This window comes from Anser brachyrhynchus, assembly GCF_964034855.1.
Source record: "Anser brachyrhynchus genome assembly, chromosome: 3".
Taxonomy (NCBI): domain Eukaryota; kingdom Metazoa; phylum Chordata; class Aves; order Anseriformes; family Anatidae; genus Anser; species Anser brachyrhynchus.
In genome coordinates, this window is record NC_137696.1 from 89078800 (window position 1) to 89101330 (window position 22531).

Consider the following 22531-nt stretch of genomic DNA (forward strand, 5'->3'; position numbering starts at 1 on the left):
CATTTCTCTTTATTCCTACAGTGTTTTAAAATTGAGCACTTCAGTTCTTTGGAAACAAAACTCTGCCTGCAACCAAAGAGCAGGGGAGAATTCACACGTCCTCAGCACTTGAGGCTCTTGTACACCAGGAGAGAACTTTCACTGATGTAAGCAAGTCTCTGGTTAGTCCTGCAAAGAGAGGTTTATCATGTCAAGTTCCTTGACAATCTGTCATTAGGGAAAAAAAAAAATCTTTCTATACGAGCCCTCCATGCACAACACACAAAACTCCTCTCTGAAGACTGGTGAAAGGGTGCGTTTTAAAGAGATATCTGATCTTATATGTAAGTTTCCAAAAGAATCATGAAGCCACCTCGCTACCCAATAAATTGTTCTAATATTTAATTATCCTTATTCCAAGGAAAATGCATATACTTCTAGGCTGAGTTTGTCCAGCCATTGACTTATCTTATAATCAGCCCTACACTACTGGCTGTACTACTCTAGGCAAGTATTTACACTGCTTAGCTGCCACGTGTAACCTTTTTATCCAGCAGGACAGCCCCCTGGAACTCCTTATACTGTTCTGCTTCTCGGTTCACGGGCCGGTTCTGTCAGCGTTTGTGCCACTCCTCTCCATGACATCCTGCCACTTGGGGCTGATTTACATGGCAGTATTTCAAAAACAGAACGTCAGCACACGTGGCAGCCCCTTCTGAGGGAAATACGGTGGTTTCGCCGAAGTAATGCGAAGCGCAATGCCTGCGTCCCCACGAGGGGAGCGCTGCCTCTGTAAGGCACGGCTCCATAACCTGGCAGCCCCTGAGGGACGACCCTAGCCAAGCTCTCGTGAACGCCGTGCCGATGCCAGCTACCTCACTAAGCCTTCCCCGCCCGAATAAAGCCAAGACTCGAGTAAATCACTAAAACCACGGCGCTTTTATTTCTCGGCTCCTGAAGCACCAGACCCTTTACGCCCCCCGCCTTCTCCCCGGGAACCACCGCCAGCGCGGGCCGCCATGAGGGGGGCGGCGGCGCGCACGCGCGCTGGGCTCCCGGGCAGCGGCGGCCGTTGGGGGGGGGGGGGTAGCACCAACGGTCGGCGCCGTTTGAAGCTCAACGGTCGGGGCGCGCGGGCTGCCTGAGGGAGCGCCTCGCTGAGGCGAGGCGAGGCGGGGGGGGCTCCATCCCTCCTTCCCCTCCTGTCCCGCGGGCTGGGGGCTCGGAGCCGCTGCAGGGCGTCCCGTCAGCGGTAGCCGCGTTGCCCAGGTAGAGGGAGCAGGCAGGCTCCTGCCCAACCGAGCCGGGCTCAGCCCGTGAGGCGCGGGGGTGGGGGGGGGGAAGACGACTGTTAGGGCGCCTCCGCCGGTCCCGCGGGGGGGACCCCACTACCCCGGGAAGCGATGGCGATCCTGGTGCGGCGCCGGCTGCCGAGCGGGCGGGGCTCGGCTGCTACGTGGCCGCGCTGAGCCCGGAAGAGGAGGGCGGTGGCGGCCAGGGGCGGCGGGCCCGGGCGCCGCCCCCTTGTAACCAACGCGGCTGAGCCCCGGGGGGTTGCTCCTGTCGGGGTGCTCGGGCGGCACCCCCGGCCCAGAGCCCCTCAGCGCTACGGGTCCCGGGAGCGGCACGAGTGCTGTCGTGTTCTGTCGTGTTCTGTCGTGTTCTGTCGTGTTCTGTCCGTGTTCACGCGCCTGGCTGAGCTGCAGTCCGAAGAAAATACCCGCTGACACTGCCAGGAGCTTCCCTGCAATTTGTGAGGGTAAGAAGAGAGACTGCAGGCTGCATCTGGTCTCAAGGGTTAGAGCGTGGAGCCGTGGCCACGGGCAATGAGTGGCTAGTGCTGAAGTGGGAAACGGCTGGCCCTTTGCCAAGAGCTTTGCTGGGAGCCCTGCCAGTAGACAACTGAAAATCTCAATCTCCTCGCCTAAATTGCTTCGTTGTCTTGTGATCTGATGAAATCTGGCCGTGCTCTGTTTGTCTAGTGTTGCACTGGGAAAGTAGAGGCTCCTTCATGGATTGCGCCCGTAGTGATCCTCCCCACAGTCCCACCAAGGGGTTTATGGGGCTGTTGATGGTATTGTGTTGACCTCGGTTTAAGATATCTGTAGTCTTCAAAATTAAATGAAGTGCAAACTGTGAAACTAATGACTTGCTTCTCTCATGGGCATCTCTGCTACTTCCTTCTCTAGAAATGGATTTTGAAGCACTGAAAAAATACTCAGCGTTGCATCCTAAGCCTGCTGGACTTACTCTTCAGTATGGCACTGCTGGATTCCGCAGCAAGGCAGAGCAGCTCGATCACGTCATGTTCCGCATGGGCTTGCTGGCAGCTCTCAGGTCCAGAGCCACAGGATCTACCATCGGTGTCATGGTTACAGCATCTCACAATCCTGAAGTAAGAACAACCTTTTATTTTAAAAGAAATCAGATGGGGTCACTGGTGGAATCAGAGCTCCTCACAGTAATGGGAACAAAAAGTACCCATAGGCCACATCCTGCAGGTACCTGCACCTCCTTAAGGGACGTGGTCAGCCTGCTTCCTTGAAATATGATCTGTGGTATGTTTAGCATTACTTTTCCCCATATATGTGGGAGGGTTCATTTGCTGTCATGTGGAAAAGTAAATGCTGTAATGTAGGAAATTAGTAATATGGGCAAGGCCAGGAGTACCCTTGAAAAGATGAACATTCGGGCAAAATCTGGTATTTAAAAAAAAAAAAAGTAAAATGCAGCAGTTATAAACCAAACACTTAGACTTCTGTTGCTGTGGAGTATTCCTTAAGACATTTTAATGTCAAGTGAACTTGATGCCAAAATTATAGGGGAGGGGGAATCTGTGACTTAATATGCTGCTTATATTACTTTGGGGGATTGTTGGAGGTTGGAATAAATAGCTAAGCTATGGCTTTCCAGAAACATTCCATATTTAAAGAAACGGTGTGATTAAGTCTTGTGTCAGTTGTCTTCAAAGAGCTTTTAAGTTTCCCACTTTCAGTCTTAATGTTTTGTTCCGTTTCCTTCTAAGGAAGATAACGGTGTGAAGCTGGTTGATCCTCTCGGTGAAATGCTGCACCCTTCCTGGGAAGAATATGCCACCCAACTAGCAAATGCAGAGGAGCAAGAGTTACAGAAAACACTAACTGAGATCTGCCAAAAAGCAGCAGTGAACCAGCAAAAAGATGCTTCAGTGTTTCTTGGTAGAGACACCAGGTAATTACAAAATAGATGTATGCTGCTTTTACAGAGGTGCCAGCAGCCTGTTCCTGAGGGCTGCAGAGAGCTGCTCACCCAGCAGCCACGTTGGGCCTTTTGCACTGATTTGTGGTGATAGCAATCAACAGAAGCATTCCAACATTGTTGCTGTATTAGCTTCCCCGATAATTACAAGAACTTCCTAGCACTGCTTCTGAATTGAATGCTTTAGTGTTCTGTTTTGTGGGTGCCGTGTTACCTCCAGGTGTGTTTTGAAGTTCACTCATCTCCACAGTTCTTTGGTCTAGTGACTGTCAAACTTTTCTGTTGTTGACCCCTTCAGTAGAGAAAGGTATGGATTTCTTCATGTCAAACCTAAGTCTACTGGCAGGAAACCTACTTTTCATAGTCATCTTCCACACGCGTTTCCTTTCCAAACCATACATAAATGTTTCCTGTAAAGGTTATCACTTGGGTTTGTTGTTTTCCAGACCAAGCAGCAAGAAGCTTTCACAGGCTGTAATAGACGGTGTCTCCGTTCTAGGCAGTCAGTACCACGGTATGTTGAGCTTTTGTAGTTCTGGTCTGATGTCAGGTTTCTGTGTAAATGTGACCCTGCTGCATAGACCCGAGGCAGTAGCTGAGATGCCATTTCCACTTTTGCTTGTAGCACTGTTCTTTCAGAAGAGCTGTACTGCTTTAATACAAAGGAGTTCATCTTTTCTTAGCAGAACTTGAAAAAATTCTTGTGTGTTTCCTGCGTTGTGTTTCGTTACTGTAGAATAGGAAATATCGTACTGCTTTTAAGGAGGAATTAATTCAGTGTTCTATTTTTGAATATTGTGCCCTTTGTTTTATGTTAGATTATGGTCTGGTGACCACACCACAGCTACATTACATGGTCTGCTGTCAGAACACCCGGGGGCAGTACGGGAAACCAACACTGGAAGGTTATTACCAAAAACTGTCCAAAGCTTTTATGGAACTGATAAATAAGGTGATTACTGGTTCTTGTCTTCTTCTTGCAAGTGTACAAAACGGGTATCTTCTGATTGTTAGCCTGTTTGGGCCTGAAATTTTGAATTCAGCGTGTTTCTAGGTGTGGTGAGGGCGCCTATGGTATCACTCAGGTATGAGTTCACTTTGCCTTTCTTCCTGTGTGCCAAGTCTCCCGGCTCTGGAGAGGGTCAGCGGCATCTGAAGATTGACTGTGCCAATGGTATCGGAGCCCTGAAACTGTCGGAGATGCAGCCCTACCTCCCAAAGGAGGTGCTAATTCACATCTATAACGACGGAACCAAGGAGAAACTCAATCACTTGTGTGGTGCGGATTTTGTAAAAGTTCACCAGAAGCCACCTAAAGGTATGTAGTCAGTAATTTTATATCCGTTTATGTCCTCTCCAGGTCTGAAAGTGCAGGGTGTAGCAGCTGCAGGTGAGCTGAGCTCCCTTGTTTCTTACTTAGTGACTGTATGAATGGTTCTGCTCGTGTGATGGAAAGAGGGGAGGAATCCTCTGGCAGTTTTGGGCACGATCCTAGGTCAGAACTGTTTGGAGATCTGTGATGGGCTGATACGTGACCTGAATGTTAAGCTGGTGGAGCCCAAGGATCAGTGAGGACACTAGCTTAGTTTTATCTCCCGATGTGTTATCAGGAAATGTTGACGTTGTGGGGATTTGTTATCAGGAAATGTTGACATTATAGAGGTTAGGCTCACAGAGGCTTTCCCAGGTTTCTGAGGAAGAGCTGGCGTAATTAACTCCTTGGTGCCAGCAAAGTGATGAATTGACCTCACCCAGGGGGAAGATGACTTGAACCAGCTGCCTGCAGAGAGCAGAAAGGAAAATCCCCAAAGTGGGAGAACAGGTCGCTTTGAATATTAGATTACCTGAGGCTAAACAGGGCTCTGCAGTCAACAGCTGCACCCTCACCACAGCTGTTGGCCACGTCTGGACATGGTGGTACAGCGGCGTTGCCCCCTTGCGTGCTGCCTGCAGGAGCACGTTTGGGGTTCCTGTGCTTCGCAGGGCAGAAGGTGTCAGCAGCGCGGGCAGGTTTTCTTGCCTGCTTGCATACTCAAGTCTGTTCCCCCAAGAAGGGGTTGCAGGGTGCAGAGCATCCTTTGGAGCTCTGAGCTACGCTCCTAATGGGCTCTGAAATCGGCCTGGGGATGGCCAGCTGCAGAGCTTCTGAGACGTGAACTCACAGTTTAACGTGAGGAAGGGTCTTGGTCAGCATCTTGGAGAAAGAAAGCCAGATGTACCTTAATGAAAGAGCATTGCATTTGCGTGTGCCATTGCTCTGTCATACGGGGACTGCTGCCTAGCCACTTCTGTATTGGCGCTAAGCCTAGAGAGGTTTTGAGGCAGGCACGCCCTGTGCGTCACACACACTGCTGAATAAATTGAATAGTGAGCCAGCAAAGCGTGAGGTATTCTGAGGCCACCAGATCCACTCGTATGGGTTTTGTTCAGCTCTGAGAGTTGCTGGTGGTTGCTTTGGGCTTTGGAGTGGGATTGTTGGGGTTTGCGGGCTGTCTCTTGCCGCAACTCTACTGCGGCGACGGCGTCGCTGACGGGCGTGTGTTTGCCTTCTGCTGAGACAGCGCCTCGGGTGCCAACGGGAGCGAGGTGGCGGTACAGGTTTGTCAGGTGGGAACAGAATACAATTAAGAAGTCTAAACTATATCTTGAAGAAAAAGGGTTTTGAGGTGAGGGTTTGTGGTTAATCCCCACATGCCTTGGAAACATGTGGCAATGTTACGCCAAGAGCATGCAGCAGACTTGCCAGGTGTCGGGAACTGCAGGCAAGGGGGCTTTGGAGCCCTCGCATGCCTCAGGGTGCACTGAGGGAGGGCTGGGCGAGCGCCTGGCTTCTACCAAGGGCAGCCAGTGGCTGCTCACCACGTCAGGCTCCTGCCCTGGGCATCACTGCAGCCCTCGGCTCGCCCTGCTCTGTACGGAGCAGTGCAACCTGCCTCGGGCCCTGGGCGGTGGGAGCCCATCGGGAGGCTCTGTGGGGACCCGCTGTGTGGGCAGGCGGTGGTGGTTGCATTGCACGGGCTTTGTGCTTATATCATCACATGTCCTGTGCCTCCTGCCACCATTTAGAGGTGTGAAGATACGCACAGTGGTGCTGCTGGGACTGATTTCGTATGCTGCTGGGGAGAAGGTGTAGCGTAACAAATATTTAGAGAGCCTGCCTTTTTGATGCTACTTTTTGTAGACATGAACAGGGACTTTGCCACTGCCATTTAGTACAGCGCCACTGTTGCAAGTTTCTTGGTAAAAGCAGTATCAGTTTATGACCATCGATTTTGTGTGTGTCTGCACAGAGCTAATTTCTGGATGAGATCTGTGCTGGGGCTAATTTAAACATTTTGTAACCTTTTTTTTTCCATCTCTAACTTGCATTTCTAACTCTGTGCACTCTAGGGCTAGACATGAAGCCTAATGAGAGATGCTGCTCGTTCGATGGCGATGCAGATAGAATTGTGTATTACTACACGGACACAGCTGGCCATTTTCACCTCATAGATGGAGATAAAATAGCAACTTTAATTAGTATCTTCCTTAAAGAACTTCTTGCCAAGGTAACTTTAACATATGAATTGAATGCTCATGCTTTAAATGGAGAAAAGAACTGTGTTAGTTTGTACCCGTGTAGTTTTTCTACATCTACCTAACATGAACCCACTTTAAAGAGATGTTTTGTACCTCATTGGCATGGCAAAAATGTTACTTTTATAGGGCTGTGGTTTCCAGGCGCCAAATAAAAATCTGAGCACTGAAATTTGAACCTTGAAGCTTTTCTTAGTGAGAGAGAACTTTTCCCATTTCTGTGCTGAATGTAGTGATATTCCCTTCTCTTGTTCTGATATATTTCATTACTTTTTTGGGTTCAGTACTCAGTGCTTCTATGAAACTTAAGCATTCCACTTGCATGAAAACTTATGACAGCCATGGGGTTTGTATGTCATCATTCCAAAACTGCTATCTGCAGCACAGCATCCATCCTCCCCGGGGAACAGGAAAAAAAAAAAAGAAACTTCCCAGAAGTTTTCCTGCGCTTGGTGTGTTAACGATAGGTGCTCAGTTTGGAAAGCCCAAGGTCCCTGAGCAGAGAGTTGCTTCAAGCCAGCCACAAAAACTGTCACACGCAAAGACTTGAATAAGATTCCTGTTACCTTATATGTGTGGATGCTCTTTGATGAGTGAGCTAATGCATTCCTCTGATACCCAGGAGTTTTAAGGGTCTGTAGAACATAGATCCCAGCCTGCACAAGTATTCTGAGTCTCCTTCCACTTGCCCTACCCCTCTGACTGCGTGCCTGGGGACAGTAAAGTGCTTTGCTTCTTGGTTTGCTCAGGTGGGACAGACTTTGAAGATGGCAGTAGTACAAACAGCCTACGCCAATGGGAGTTCAACGCGGTACCTTGAGGAAACACTGCAGGTATTCTCTAATTTATCCCTGGTAGTGTTCTGCAGACATTGCTTACTTTTCTAGTAAGTGTTACTGTAACATGATCGTTAGGAAAACTCAACCTAGGCTAAAACAAGTGACTCATTTTAAAACCTGTAGCAGTTACTAAATTAGTGGTGGGAAAGGAGATTTGGAAGAACAAAGCTGAAAAATGCTAGTCAGCTTTTACTACTTTTAAAAAAAAAAAAGTTTGGCAAAAGTTAAACAAAATCAGGAGTTTCTTGGTTGTTGTGGTTTTTGTTTTTGAATCAACCTTTATTTCCATTTGAAGAAATGAAATCCTCCTTTTCATGCAGTTTGCTGAAGTAGCGGATAATTTAAGCTCTTGGAAGTCAGTAGCTGTGAAAGGCAGCTTGGTTAGTTAGTAACAGCCCACCTGGGCTGGTGCCCAGTTTCTGGCCCTTCCTACACTTCAGTTTGTTACCAGTCACTTCAGCTGCAGTTACCATCTGCTGACCAGAGTGAGTCTGTGACACTGTTTATGTTCTCGGTATGTCTGGGTTGTAGGTGCCTGTTCACTGTGTGAAAACTGGAGTGAAACACTTGCATCACAAGGCTCAGGAGTTTGATGTCGGTGTTTATTTTGAGGCAAATGGACACGGGACAGTAAGTACAAGCATGCAATGCATCATGTTTGCAGCCAAGACATACAAAAAGTGTCAAATTAGCCTGAGAAAGGTCTTTTCACTGTCTGCTTGCGGTTATAAATGAGACTTTTCTCTCCCAGTTTGAGAGCAGGCTTGTTTTCTCCCTTCTTTCTTTATCATAGCATTGCCACTACCTTTGCTGTTCTGTGGGGGGGATGCGAATTCATGGAAGCAAACCTTAATGACAATTATTTGGGCCTAAGCGGTAGAAGGCTTTCTTCTTTTTCCCCCTTGCTCTGTGGGCTCTCCTCCTTGATGTGGGCTGGTCTTGACAAGCTCTTTTTTTCTTTTTCAATTCTAGGTACTCTTTAGCAAAGCTGCTGAAAATACAATAAGACAACTGGCAAAAGAAGAGAAAGATGATGCAAAAAAAGAAGCAGCGAAGGTGCTTGAAAACCTGATTGACCTCATTAATCAGGTAAAAGCTGAGAGAAATAAATCACTATGGGGACAGGTATGGGGCTAACGCTGTTCAGGGACGGTTGGAGCAGGAAGTAGCGTGCTGTGATGGAAAGCGAGAGGAAAGGGGCAGTAGCAGTCTTCAGAAGACGTAATACTTTCTCAGGAATGGATGCAGAATGCTTTAGTCTGGTGTAGGCTTCTGGGTTCAGAATCAAAATTGGGAATAGGATGGCAGGAGAACCTAGTGATAGTATGTGACTTGTTCACGATTCAATAGCAAGTAATCTTTCAGCTGATGTTTTTCACTGACGTTTTTGGTATGGGAGGGTGGAGACATTCCAGCGTCCATGCAGCCATGGGAATCCCCATGTGTCCTAGCAGACGGCGTTTTTCCGGGAGTAGTGCCCAGTCACGCTTCACGGGCCAGCTTTAAGCATCCTAACCCCAGAGCAGGCGTGAGGTGCGGGTTCTCACTAAGAAAGCTGCACAAGTGTGCTGCAGTTCTCCTTAACCACAAATTAAGTGTGTAGGAAAAACAGGAGGGAAAAAAAATCCTATCCAAAGAGAGACAAGTCAGCTGCCTGCATGTTTATTCAGGTGGAAACTTACCGATCGTGTCACGCCTTCATTTCTGCACTGTTGAATTCTCCAGTTCTTCCCTTTCCCTCCCCTGCTCACAGACGGTGGGCGATGCCATCTCAGACATGCTGGTGATCGAAGCCATCCTGGCTCTGAAAGGTCTGACTCTGCACCAGTGGGATGCCTTCTACACCGACTTCCCCAACCGGCTGCTCAAAGTTCAGGTTAGTTACAGCGCGCCGTCTCGGGTCACAGCAGTGCCTTGCGGCCCTGAACTGAGCAGGTATTGCCTGTGTATAGAGAGATGAACTTCATCTGAAAGCTGAAATGGCCCACGGAAGGATTGGGGTAGGCCAAACAGTCCATGAAACAGCCCAGAAAAGGGATGGGAGTTTCACTTAGGCTCCAATAAAAATGTCTTAGGCAAATGATGAAATAGTAGTCACCTACGTTACATGGAAAAACCTGACCAGAACAGAGGCAGGGAAGTACCTCATTACTTATTTTGAAGTAGTCAGTGTGAGTTAACGTGACAAGTTGCACAACGTAGTGCTGGTGTTTCATAGTGCTGTCTTGCCTGCTCTCTTTAGTGATGAGTGGTTTTGTTAACAGTGCTCCTATTCCTCACCTGAAAAAAAAGTGGAACTTACACTTTTCATGCAAAGGAGCCAACCAGAGCATGTGGTTAGGACATCAGGGCCACAAGCGAAAAAAAAAGTTTTCCAGCAGGTACTGCTATAGGTCAAAATTTAACTGTCCCGTTTTTCTGAGGCCCCTGCCTGCTCAGCAGCTGGATTTTTCTTCCTGTGCCACTTAGAACTCCAGTGGTTAAGTTCTTCTTTCTCTTACCTTCTCCAGTATTCAAAGAGCTTGAGCAAAACAGGCTTCCATGCGGCAGCTCTGTGTCAGGCTTAGGGCACGGAGCTCTCTTACTGTGTCCTTAAGTTAGCCACAGACAAGGGGACAAACTGAGCTGTCGTTCTGACAGTGCCACACCAAAGCCTAAAGCCCTCTCTTACCAGTGGCCTGCTTCATTCTGCCCTCAGGGCGATCTGTCCACATGCTGTGGCAGTAAGTCTGTCCCTGTTGCAGGTTGCCGACAGACAAGTTATCGAGACAACAGACGCAGAAAGACGGGCAGTTACACCTCCAGGGCTACAAGAGAAAATTGATGCGTTGGTGAAGAAGTACAAGTTCTCACGAGCATTTGTCCGTCCGTCGGGAACAGAAGATGTTGTTAGGATATACGCCGAAGCAGACACACAGGTCAGAACTTTAACAACTTGTATGTAAGCGCTGGGGGATGGAACATAAATAAAATGCAACAGGTACTAGATTTGGAAAAGGACTTAGTGATCAAAAGAAAATCTGTTCAGATTTTCTTTTATTTATAAAAGCGATGTTTAATGTTCTTAACGTCTAACTCTACAAGTTACATGTTTCCAAAGGCAGATCTGACACTAAATTATTTTGTGAAAAGAAAGTCAACCTTCTGAGAACTGAGGATTAAGACAGAAGTTACCTAGGCAGCCACTAACTGCATGATTTCTTAAAAGGCAAAAATAAATCAAAGCAAACTTTGGATGCTCTTAAGAATTAATCTCTATGTGAACTTAAAAGTTACAAAAGTTGCCACCCAAAGCTCTTCAAACAGTCATAGCTCACACCCCCATCTTCATGACCACAGTCGCATAAGGCACCTCAACATGAGACAAAAACAGGGAAAACAGTACTTGCATGAGCTGGCTGTTCAATGCTCTGGCTGTAGCACTGCATATTCGTTCCAAATTTATTCTAAACTTCCACTCCTGACACCGCTGTAACTAACTTCACAATGTTCCACAGGAGAATGCTGATGCCCTTGCCCATGAAGTAAGCCTGGCCGTTTACCACCTTGCCGGTGGAAGAGGAGCACCACCCCAGCCGCTATAACAAACAATGCAACGGCACCTGAAGTTCATAACGGGACTTCTTAAATATTTTCCATACCATTTGCTAATGTGGATGTACTGAACTCTTCTTGATTGTTGCAAGGATTAATCAGAACCGTGCAGAATATTACTCTGGTTATTTCTTACCGCTGGCACCTTACCTCTTACAGCGATGCTCTTGCTGCTGGGTGTTGCCCTCCTCTCAGTGTGTCTGACGCCGGACACTGACCTGTTTGGGGTGCCAGCCGTACTCCGTGTGTGTCACCGCTCGGCATCCAGGGGCTGGTTCACATCCAGAACAGAGCTGCAGCTCCAGCCTAAGACTGACGAACCATCTGCTCTGCCAGGAGCAGCCCGGCTCCCAGCAGCTCCAGAGGAGGCTCACAGGAGGGGAGGCTCCCTTCAGCCTTACGGCACCTGGCTGCTGTCAGGCAGGAAAGGCAGAAAGCTGCAACAGAGCCAGCAGCTCGTCCTTCTGCCAGGCACGCCAGACACGTGTCAGTATTCTAACATGAGGTAGTAACAGGTATGTAATGAAACTGCAGCATTCAGCAGCTGGTACTCAGATTAATTAAAAGGGGCCAGCTTTCACTGATTACCAGGCCTCTCACAGGCTAACTGCTGTGTTCATATTTTAGTGTTCCTGTGAGAATTCCCTGCCCCCTCCCCAGGTCAGATTGTCACGCTGTGCCTGAAGTCCAGCTCCACCACCCTCAGGGCCCTGTGATGGCTGCCGCACAAACAGCTCCTGTGCTGCCGCCACCACACCCCCGTCACCTGCAGGCAGGCACCACAAGGCCGTGCTGGGCTGGAGCCTGAGTTCACTTCAGGGGCAACACTGTAATGAGAGAGCGTTTGCAAACAGTACGTGTTATTGCAATAATCGCTTTTTTTTATGAAATTAAGATATGGCTTAAAAAAACACTTGCAGTAGCAGTGTTTATGATCATTTTAAAGTCTGATTTCTGTGACCCTTCCTACTCCCCCTCGCTGTGAAGGGGCTGAGCTAACAGGATGGAACACTTGAATACACAGGCAGTGCTCGTCCACATCTTTGTTATCTACCTCCGACAAAGATACTAACTGCATTAACTCTCAGCATGGCCTTTTAGAGATTGTTAAATAAGCACAAGTTCCAACAGATCAAAAAAAACCCAAGACAAATAAACTGGAAACAAATTGAAAAAAATGTGCACCTTGTATTTTTTCGGATTTTTTTTTTTAAAGACAGAACTCAGGACAACAAAATGTGTACTGTAAATAGTAGGCACCGTAATCAATATGAGCCACCGATAATTACACTTGATTCAGGCCACATCCAGAACTCTTATTTACAAATATTTAACTTAAATACAACATTAAGTATTTCATTACATACAAAGTAAGAAAAGAATACTATACACCTGGGAAAGATACAGTATTTCTTTTAAATAGGTACAATACATGTAGGCTGAACAGTACCGCTGTGGTTCATGTTTTCATGACCCCTTCCAGAAAATCCTTCTCCACCATTTCTTCTATCTTCTGCCTCGCTTTGCTGGAGAATTGCTTGAGGTTCTCCATCTTTATGTCCTTGTTCGGGAAGCAGTTGGGGTAAAGGACAGGGCTCCCTGAGTGTCCAACGCATCTGCTTGTGACTTTGCTGTTAAAAACTTGGCTGAGTACGTTAAAGAAAGGCAAAAGCTGCTCAATGCTGCGAACAGTGTAGATGGTTAAAAGCAAGTGGCCTGGCTCCCAGCTTAGTGTTTTCCCTGAGCTGTCCTCTTCTGGGTTTTTCTGTAAATACAGAGAAATAGGAAATAATGCAGGACCAGACAAGAAATACAGGCACAAATAAGATGTTAATGCCCGATAAAGTATTTTGCCTTTATCTAGAAATACTTATCCTAGCAACAAAGAGCGCAGAGGCTGCCATGCAGCTTTCAGAGCAGATCTGCTCCCTGTTACCACTCGGCTGGAGCCCAGGGGAGGCAGCACCAGGCGAACGCTTGCCCCCACTGCCCCTCCAGCTGCTCATTGCTTTGTAAAGCAGGCTGCGTTTCTGAGACAGCCCTCAGGCTGCCTCCTACAGCCAGTGGCAGGGACAATAAGGCCCTGAGGGTGTTAGAATGGAAGTGAAGCATTTTCACTTTGTAGCTTGAGTTTCAACTTTTCAGAAGAGCAAGGGCAGTGCTGTTTCAGCTACCGTAACTAACGCATCTGGAGGTTCTGAGCAGACACCTCACAAACGCCTCAGGAAGTTCTCACAATGCCACCCAGTTCAGCTGCTCATCAGGTGTTCCCACAAGACCCTGATTACACACCTTGCACTTCACGGGAAGAATTTCAAGGGAGAGAATCTCAGGAGCACCGCCAGTGAAGGCAGTGGTCACAAACCCAACGCTAGCACTCGGTGTCCTGGTATAACTGTTTAGGGTTGCCTTAAATGTCTGCATGCTAAAATATCCGAGCACTAACATCCAGCTGCTCATATAGGAATCTTTACTCTTTTTTTTTTTTTTTTGACTCTCAAAAATTCGAATCCAGACAGCAAGGCACTACCAACACTGTAAATGCCTCGTTTGGACAATTACTGACAAACCAGCATGGGGGAGCTACCACCATGAAGCAGGGTTCCAACAGTACAGTTCTTGACTCCCTAAGGCAGGAGAAGAGCAGCACAAAGGCCATGTCCTGACCTGCCTCTGAGCTGTTCCCCCCTGCCTCCGCATCCAAGAACCCCACGGGCTGTGCTGCCATGGCGGGTATGGGCCCTGCTCCCACGGAGCAGACTCAGTAACGAAGGGAGAACGAAGGGGAGTGGAGCATAAGGTAAGGATTAGCGATGACACAGCCTTTGAGCAAACAGATTTCTTCAGTAAGTGGTATTTAACAAATACAGTTTTTGTCCTTCAAATAAAAGCAAGTGCCTGTTCCAATTCAGGAGCCCGTAACATCTGTTTCACAAAGCAATTACATTAAATATGAACACATTCAGTATTTCAATCTGGCTGTTTGGCTCCCTGTCACAGGAAACAATTATTGCAGCTATACTGCTTCTTCTCTACAGTATTTCAAGAAAAGAAAGGCTGCAAAATAAACTAGAACAAAAGGAAGACTACGTTCCAACACAGAGTTGACAATGCCTCCTACTTCTACAGAAATTGCTAGTTTTTGTAATTTCTCTTGTAAAAGTTTCCCACTGGATTCACGAAAGGGAGACTTTTCGGTACCTGTCTCCACCGTGCTCTGTACGACCCCATGAGGAGCACGGAGTGGCTCCAGCACGCGGCCAGCAGCAGCGTACCCAGCAGCCAACCGCGTGGGTGCACATGCAAACACCGACGGTGCCTCTGAGCAATGAAATACAATCTGTCCAAGCCATTTCCTCACAGCAGCATCTTCGCAAATGCCACTAACTCCTCAGACACTAAAAGTAAATCAACAACGGTTGATTTGATGGAGACTGGGTTAGGGATTGTTTCATGCCTGCTTTCTGTTTGGCAGAAATAATTATCTAATTTGATAAGGATTTGTGAAGATGATTCCTATTAGAACAAAAACTAACTTTTTGTTATCTATTCATGTAGGAAACCAACTTAAAAGTAAATTTATGAGTCATCTATAAAGATGAGGGCCCTTAGGATTACTTCACTTCAAAAATTGCTCGCTTTGTCCTCTAAAGACACCCCTCTTTCAGTCCTTACTGAAAGTTAAATGCTACCCAGGGCCTCGAGGTGATGGTGTTATGGTGAGCTTATTTCACAACTCAAGCATCAAAGGCCACCCTCACCTGATGCTTGGCCATCTCCAATCCCTCCAAAACCACCGTCTTAAAGTCCTCCTGTTTGTCCTGTGGAAGGAAAGAGGAGAACTTTCAGACTGCATTTCATATATGGAAATCATACGCTGCCATGAAGGCTGTGCAGGTGCTTGGTTGGGTGCCGTGTTTCAGCAGGAAAAGTTACCTGCCCCCAGGAGTCCGTTGGCCAGAAACTGCTCATGGGGCCAAGACACTACTAGACAGTGACAGCACTGTCAGTTTGTTCTTCTGTTTATGGCCAGCAGTGCCGAAGGAGGTTTATAAGCACATTCCCTTCAGACAACAGAGCCTAAGAAACACCCCACTGCATGAATCAGAGCATTAGTCAGAGCGCCCCGAGGCAAAAATTAAAGCCAACTGAAACATTTTGCTCAGAAACAGTATTTTCTAAGAAAAACACACAGCTACACACAACAGTGTCCTCCTCTGCACCAAGAAGAAATGGCCTGGAAATCCGTATTCATTACCTCGTGGTCATCTCACTCCGTATCCCGAGTTAGGGTTCACAAGGTACAACTGCCACCACGACTAGGGGGCTGTGGAAGTCCCAGGAAGCTTTCTGTATTCTGGAAGCACCCTATGGAAGTCCTCACTTCAAACATCTATCCCAACATACAGTACTTACCGGCACGAGTATTTCATACAGCATGTGTATTTTATATAGCTCACGTAGAGATTATTTGGAGCTCGACAACTTTCTAGCAGGTACAGTACAGTACAAACGTCAGGGTTACCAGCTACCCCTGATTAGCAGTCAGTTACAGCCTATTACTCATTTTCACAAGCGAGAGGAAGAAAGTTTTAATCTTCACCATTCGGAGACAATGAAGTGAAGAATGCAGATGCGCTTCAGGTATTTGTTTTATCCCCCATCATCCTGAGCCCTGCTGGAAAAGTTCAGGTCTGCTTGCAGCTAAGTTGTCACTAGGCTTTAGGTAACCACTTGTATATCGGTAATAGCTTCTTTGCTCAACGAAAACCTTTCATAACAGACTGTAAATACAGTGGCTACAGTAAGTTACCTGTATTATAGCCCTGACGTCTTTTGTTTGGAGGGATCCCCAAGAATGAAACTTCAAAGCTTTCTCCCTTGTGACTTTGAGCTTTCTCCTTAGTTCCCTGGCCCACCCAGCGCCCTTTCCCAGCGAAGAGCCTGCCTGGGGGCCTCTGTCCTGGCAGCAGGGGGAGTGAAGTGTCTGACAGCAATTGTCTTTGTGGCAGTAGAACAGAGCTCCCTTGGACAGGGTTTGGCAGCTTCCAACAGCTGGTCAGGCCTCTACCCCAGCCAGACTTGGGTTCTGACACAGCTCGTGCACTGACAGCTCTAATTCTGCTCCCACGCTAGAAGCCAGCAGCCAAAATTCCCTCCAGAACCACCTCCATTGCTCTCAGCCTTCTTCCATTCAAGGTGACTGCCTTGGGAAAGAAACCCAACCAGCCCTGGCTCTGTGCAGCTTCAAAACTATTCTGTCATTTTAGGAAATAGAACAGTTTTCTAGATACTTAAGTGCAGTTTTTATAACCAAAATGCTTTCCTATTTTAAAAGGTAATTATACTGCTTCCTACATATATGACCGGCTATCTGAAAATGACTTCTATGTTCACATTAGACCTTGGAGTTTCCAAATAAAAGTATTATTTGAGTGAATAGAAAATATATTTCAAAGTCACTGACCATTTTTATTTTTAATACCTACTTATGTTTTTTTTTTTGTCTGATGCTGGCCTGAGATGACACCAGCAGGAATCTCCCATGCTAGATAAACTCCTTTCTCCATTGAAATAAACAAACAGACTTACAGTACCTTGCAGCACTAAGCTCTCACTGAAAAGCAGAGCTGGGTAAAAGTGGCGTACCTTTGCTTTTTTTCGCAGCAGCTTTGCCAGACGCACCACGTAAGGTTTGAATTCCCTCTGATGTGTACCCTGTCTTCGTACCTCCAAGCCTGAATCATCTGATGCTTCTGGAATAAAAGCCCAGCGATACCTGTCATGAGATAACACAAGCAGACATTATGCTTACTGAACATGCAGCCTTTTCTGCTAGATCTAAGAACATGAGAGGATGAGGAAATCTAGTTAAATATCAAAGAAAAAGGAGAAAAAAAACAAAACCCAGTGTTTGACAGGAATAGCAAAGTCACACTCTGAAAAGCTGAAGGTAACATGGCTGAGAAAAGTAGCATTATCTTTTTCCTTTAAAGTTTCTTGAAGTATTTAAGGATGCCAAAATCAAGATAAGGCAGCAAAGCCAGAAGTAATAATACTTGCATCTTAGTTACGTGCAAGGGAACCAAAAGTAATTCTGAATTATAAAATATGTAAGTTACTTAAAACACTTGCACATTCGTGGTATTTCGCATAATACGCCGAATGTTCTCTATATACTGTGTTGATAACAGGAATTCATTTATTTTATCTATTCACAGGCCAAAAGGATAAAACGAACCGTTCCCTCCCCTTCTGCTCACTGCACTGCCAAGACTGGCTACCTGCACTATAAACTATGAAGGAAATTGAAGTTTCCATCCATAAGGCTCCTGTCCAAGCCTCTGTGAGAACGCTGTAAGAGACAGCATGATTCAGCGTGACGGCTGTCTTTCCAAAAAGACACGGTAATGGCCTTACTAAGACTGGTTTAACTAATAGTGGAGATTAGGATAGCGTAGAGATCTTGGCAAGAATTATGAGCCACATCTCCAGAAAATAAAACAAATCAAGGAACCTTAAGATTAGCTTTAGATTTATGAATAGTGCAGGACACAAACTGACAGTGTACAAGTCCTTCCACCTTCTAGCACACACACGAGGATCTTTAGAATGCCAGGTCAATTAGAGCTGACCAAATATCTCCACCGTGAAGCATAAAGGAAGAGAAGAAATAATTTGTTTTGTCCTGTGCTGCCTCTCACTTCTGCAGTCTTCAGCATTGTTTTATGTCCAGTTTTTTTTTCCACTGGAATAGGATTGGAGGGGCACTGAGCAAACACTTTGCATGCATGAACGCTGCTGCTCAAAACCAACCTAGAGAGCCCCCTCTACAAGCAGGTTTGTTGCTGCATATTCCAGTCAGCTCACACAGGAATAATTTAAGTGAAATCATACAGAGATCATACAGTCATCTGGTCTGATGACTTAGTCACTGAGACATGTGGGTGTTCTTTGGGTTCTCAGACATTACTGCAACTGAATACTTGAAAAACAAAATATTTGAGTAAGTCGCTGTTAGTGATTAGCTCGCAGGTGTGGAGAATCTCCAGCCAGAGGCTAAATCAAAACAGCTTGAAATCATCTGCTGTGCAGTGTCATTTGCTCTGGGGGCTACTCTGACATTGTCAGGGGTTGGACTGTGGGCTACTCTGGATGAAAGCCAGAAAGGGAAAAGAAATAGGAAAATGCAGATTTTAAACACTAGAATTTTACCAAGAGGCACGGTTAAACATCCAGAAACTTAGAGGATAGCATATTTTACTCACATCTGAAATTGAGGAAGGTTTTCAGATGGCAAAGCTAGGGCCAAATCCAGGAATTTGCAAGCAGACAAGTACAGGTTCAGCCATCTCTGGCTATTGTAGGAGGTTGAGAAACCATTGCCTCCTGTGTATGTTGTCTCCAGACCAGCAACAGATGGGCCAGAAGTCCTAAAACAAAGAACCACAGACAGGTAAGTCATCATGGGAAGATCCTCCTTCTGTGCTTGCCTTTATAAATGCACAACTCTTTATTTACCAAAACAATCCGGCATCCATAAATCAAAACAGAATGTTGCAAGTCTGTGCTATGGTTGGAGTTTAACATGTGTGTGTATAAATAAAACATTTATATATATGAACGTTAAAATATATTAAACTATATCTGATTCCTGTCAGTCATCCAGATCAAGAGGGAGTTTTAACTCGCTCTTTATGTGGATATTACTTTATTTTAGAGAAAATTCTTCAAAAGAATACAAAGCTAGGAAAAAAAAGCGAAGAACAACACTTGGGCAAGTAACTCCTCTTATTCTTTTGAGAAATCTGAGTCTACTGCTAACATTGACTGAACCTAGACCATACTACACAGAGGGTAGGTGCGACAGAAATAGACAATACAACTAAATTAAGAGCTCTACCTTAATCTTTGTGTCTTTCTAACACTAGAAGAAACCACCTTTTCAATATAAAAAGGCACAATCTTATTCTAAATATATACATAATACAGAAAAATTATAAAGTCATGTCATGTGTATTATAAATGAAAAAGCAGGGCCATTTTAGCCAGGAAGACACTAACATACTTGTAACGCATAATTTACCCTAGATGTTTATGAGCAAGCTGACAGTTGTGTTTTTTTGTTTGTTTGTTTTGCCCTGAACAATGTGTTCCTGGTACTGCAGTCAGACTGGAACACTCTTCACTTGTCCTTTTCATTTGAGCTTGACAATAGTTTCTAAGACAAACTACTCTGAAGAATGGCTCATCTGTCCATCAATGTGCCAGGAGAGCAGTATTAAGCTAAAAAAAAGCAGGAAGTTCGTAAATTACCTGGAAATGTCTTCATCTGCAGTGAGCTCCTGTTCCATCAGTAAGAATACTTGTACCTGAAGATCAAATGCTGTATTTTAATACCATTTTTTACAGACTGCGACCCAGGAAAATGCTGTAGGGAAGTGTGAGTAATAAGCCTTAGAGGAACTATCGTAGGAACTATTGTTTGGAGCTTTATTTCCATTCCTGGATGATGCCCACTGAACTACGAGTGGACAATGGCACTCTGAAACTCATCCCTCAAGTACAGCCCAAGTAGCACAAGGACCTGGCTCTCTTATGGCCAGGGAAGCTCTCAGAGGCTAACTCCTTCCACTTCTTAGAAAGGAAGCCTAGCAGAGAGCAAGGCCTGAAGGAAACGAGAATAAAGAATCACAAAGAAGCAGTAAAGCTCAGGTGTGGTTTCCTGGAGACGACACAGTGCTGCCCACTGGAAGCAGTTCCTTGACTGCTGTAGCTTGCATAAACGCCAGGGGACAGCACAGGAATAGAAGAGCCATGCTGCTCCCAGCTCTCAGCAGATCTTACAGGGTAGAATGGGATTTCTAATAGTTATACAATTAATTCACAGGCTTAAAATTCAATGCATGTATGGCTAAAAAATACACTTGATTTTTAAAATACTATATACAGCTTTTCTCATCTATTGCTTAAATCTGTGGTTAACTAAGGGCTACAGTAGGCACCAAGAGATATCAAAAAATCACAGCAGTTATTCCGATTTGCAATTTGTGTTAGCCAGCCCCTTAGGAAGTACTTTACTAACAGGCTAAATGGACCACAGGATGCACCAAGCACTCCTCCATTCCTGTTCCCAAAGCCAAAACCCAGAAGAGCATGTCAAATGGTCAACATTGGAGGCTCCATAGCTAGCAGCTCTGAAAACAGGCGTTTATCCTGTCTTAGGCAGAGTAAAATGAGAAACAGAAAAGCTGAGAACAGAGCCTTGTATAAAGGTAGTTACAATATTTCAGCCACAATGTGATCTGAATGAGCACTAACTGCCAACACAGCATGGATTCTGACTCCTTCTTTAAGGGGCTTCTCAGCCTCATTGTTGGAGAAGAAGCTTCCTGAACGACCAGGAAAGCAGCTACAGGGACTGGCAATGTTGGACTGAGTACATACACGGGCAGAAATTGAAGAAGGAGTAAGTAGGGAACAACGAAGGTAAAGGCAAATTTAACTCAGGAGACATTTGAAATTCAGTAGTATAAGCTAATGTGTTCTATTTGGCTGGAAAAAAAATAGACATGCGGACTATGCAAATAAGTCAGCTTTCAGTTACATGCATGCTATCGAGAAGAAATTTTCTTAAACATTGTGGAATTGGGTTGTGTCTCAGAGTTGCACCAGTTTTCCAAATCATGTACGCTAACTGCAACTCACCAGTTCAGTGATCATTGTAGGCCAAAGCGAAGTAAGGTGCTGCGGGGACATTCTTAAGAGCAATACTCTGAAAAACAGGAACACTTGGGAATGAAGGGTGGGCACCTGTGGCAAACGGAGACTTTCTACCAGCCTTTCTGAAACAAAAAGCCAAGAAGGTTTTCTCAGTTCAGAATAATTCCAACTACCATTTTCTTCCCTCTTTTTTTTTTTTTTTTTTTTTTTTTTTTTTTTTAAGTACCTGCCATGTTATTGTTTCGGTATCTTTTTTACATTGGCAGAATAAAGCTGTAGCAAATAACCACTTTCACTGGGCAAGGAACAAAAGCTAGAAGCCTCATAACAGTTGTGTTTTCAATCAAGTTTTCCACACTAATGCAATATTGTATCTGGGAGTTTTGCAGTTTTACTCCTTCTAAAAAGAGGAGTTAACAGATTCCAAACAAAACAACAACGGCTCAAACAGCTAGAATATATATTATTAAAAGGCTGCGTCATCACAGTACATTAATATTACACAGGGATAATACACTGACATTTAACCATAAGCCCCATTAAGCATTCAAAACTGAGGCAAACAAAGAAATTTATCAATCAAACCAACACATGCACTTTGCAGTTCAAACCAGTGAAAAGCATCTTGTATCCTGAACATAGTAAACACAGCTACTGACTGACTGGGGAAAGAAATTTTGAAGAGTAAGTCCTCAAACAAATGAAATGAGAAAGATGATGCATCTGACTTTCCATACGAAGCAAGAGACCAAGATATTCATCTTGGCAGCAGTAGCAGACAACATATCTAAGAAGCTGCTGTAACTATTTGCATCATCTTAGAAAATCAAGCAGATCCCATTCCCAATCTCTTCATTTAAAAAGGTCAGTAGAAGAGATATTTCTTCAGTGATAATTAGGACATGTAAACAGAAAAGCAGAAAAAAGCACTAGAGAAGTCAATGATTCAAAACCTCTTCAAGGTCAGCCTTTGTATTTATTCCTAGTTGAACATTCAAGATATAAGCAGCTGTCATGTCAAAAAGCACCTTTCAGGTACCCAAGGACATCAACCAAGGTATAAAATGACAAATTAGTGAAATAATCTAGGTAAGTGAACTGCTAATCAAAGTTCATGTGCTTTGTAATCATTTAAGACTGAAAGAGTTCCAAGCAAAATCTGTAGAAGTTTTGCATTCAACCACAGAAACAGTACTGCACACAGGTATTCTGGAGGACACATTTACCTGCTGTTACCCTGTGATACAAATATTCCTCAGTCAAAAATCAGATTCCAGAACTCTGAACTGAATTTTTACTGACCTTGTATATCTGGAAGGTATTTCTGGTATTGGTCTATCTCACTACTAAAAATTGCAAAAGCCAATCTCTTGAGGAGCATAGCGCGCTGTTCCAGCTCTACGTCTCTATTAGCAAACAGATTGAGCGAACTGCTCTGAGCCACAGCCACTCGTGCTGAAAGACAAAACGAAGAGCACAGAGACTAACATCAAATTTCCCTTCCATTCCACTTTAAGGAGCAAATAACTCTTACTTCCAGTGCATTAATGTAGCTTAAAAGCAGCCATTAAGAAGATACATAT

At 45.3% G+C, this 22531-nt stretch overlaps 2 protein-coding genes across 7 annotated transcripts in view; one reads left to right on the plus strand and one right to left on the minus strand.

Moving 5' to 3' along the window:
• Nucleotides 1-559: 559 nt before the first annotated feature.
• Nucleotides 560-12403, plus strand: PGM3 (phosphoglucomutase 3). Its single transcript, XM_080585664.1, has 13 exons — nt 560-1738; nt 2169-2374; nt 3005-3189; nt 3663-3730; nt 4035-4168; nt 4339-4534; nt 6607-6764; nt 7542-7625; nt 8163-8261; nt 8604-8720; nt 9385-9507; nt 10376-10549; nt 11129-12403. Exons 2-13 carry the CDS (start codon nt 2171-2173, stop codon nt 11213-11215), a joined length of 1629 nt encoding a protein of 542 aa, XP_080441790.1. The 5' UTR covers nt 560-1738; nt 2169-2170; the 3' UTR covers nt 11216-12403.
• Nucleotides 12394-22531, minus strand: part of DOP1A (DOP1 leucine zipper like protein A) — a 63619-nt gene continuing 53481 nt past the window's right edge. For 5 of the 6 annotated variants that reach the window (XM_080585628.1, XM_080585629.1, XM_080585630.1 and 2 more), the window contains 7 exons: nt 22251-22403; nt 20934-21070; nt 19542-19597; nt 18494-18658; nt 16875-17004; nt 14987-15046; nt 12394-12990 (listed from right to left, as the gene is read on the minus strand). In XM_080585628.1, the coding sequence (XP_080441754.1) occupies nt 12685-12990; nt 14987-15046; nt 16875-17004; nt 18494-18658; nt 19542-19597; nt 20934-21070; nt 22251-22403 (1007 nt within the window). In that variant the 3' untranslated portion in view covers nt 12394-12684. The remainder of the gene's footprint in view (nt 12991-14986; nt 15047-16874; nt 17005-18493; nt 18659-19541; nt 19598-20933; nt 21071-22250; nt 22404-22531) is intronic. The other variant, XM_080585633.1, reaches the window with a different exon arrangement.

Coding starts and splice junctions, on each gene's coding strand:
- PGM3 (XM_080585664.1), top strand. CDS start 2,171: ATGGATTTTGAAGCACTGAAAAAATACTCAGCGTTGCATCCTAAGCCT. Junction 4,169..4,338: donor TTATGGAACTGATAAATAAG/GTGATTACTGGT, acceptor CTGTGTGCCAAG/TCTCCCGGCTCTGGAGAGGG. Junction 6,765..7,541: donor TTAAAGAACTTCTTGCCAAG/GTAACTTTAACA, acceptor TGGTTTGCTCAG/GTGGGACAGACTTTGAAGAT.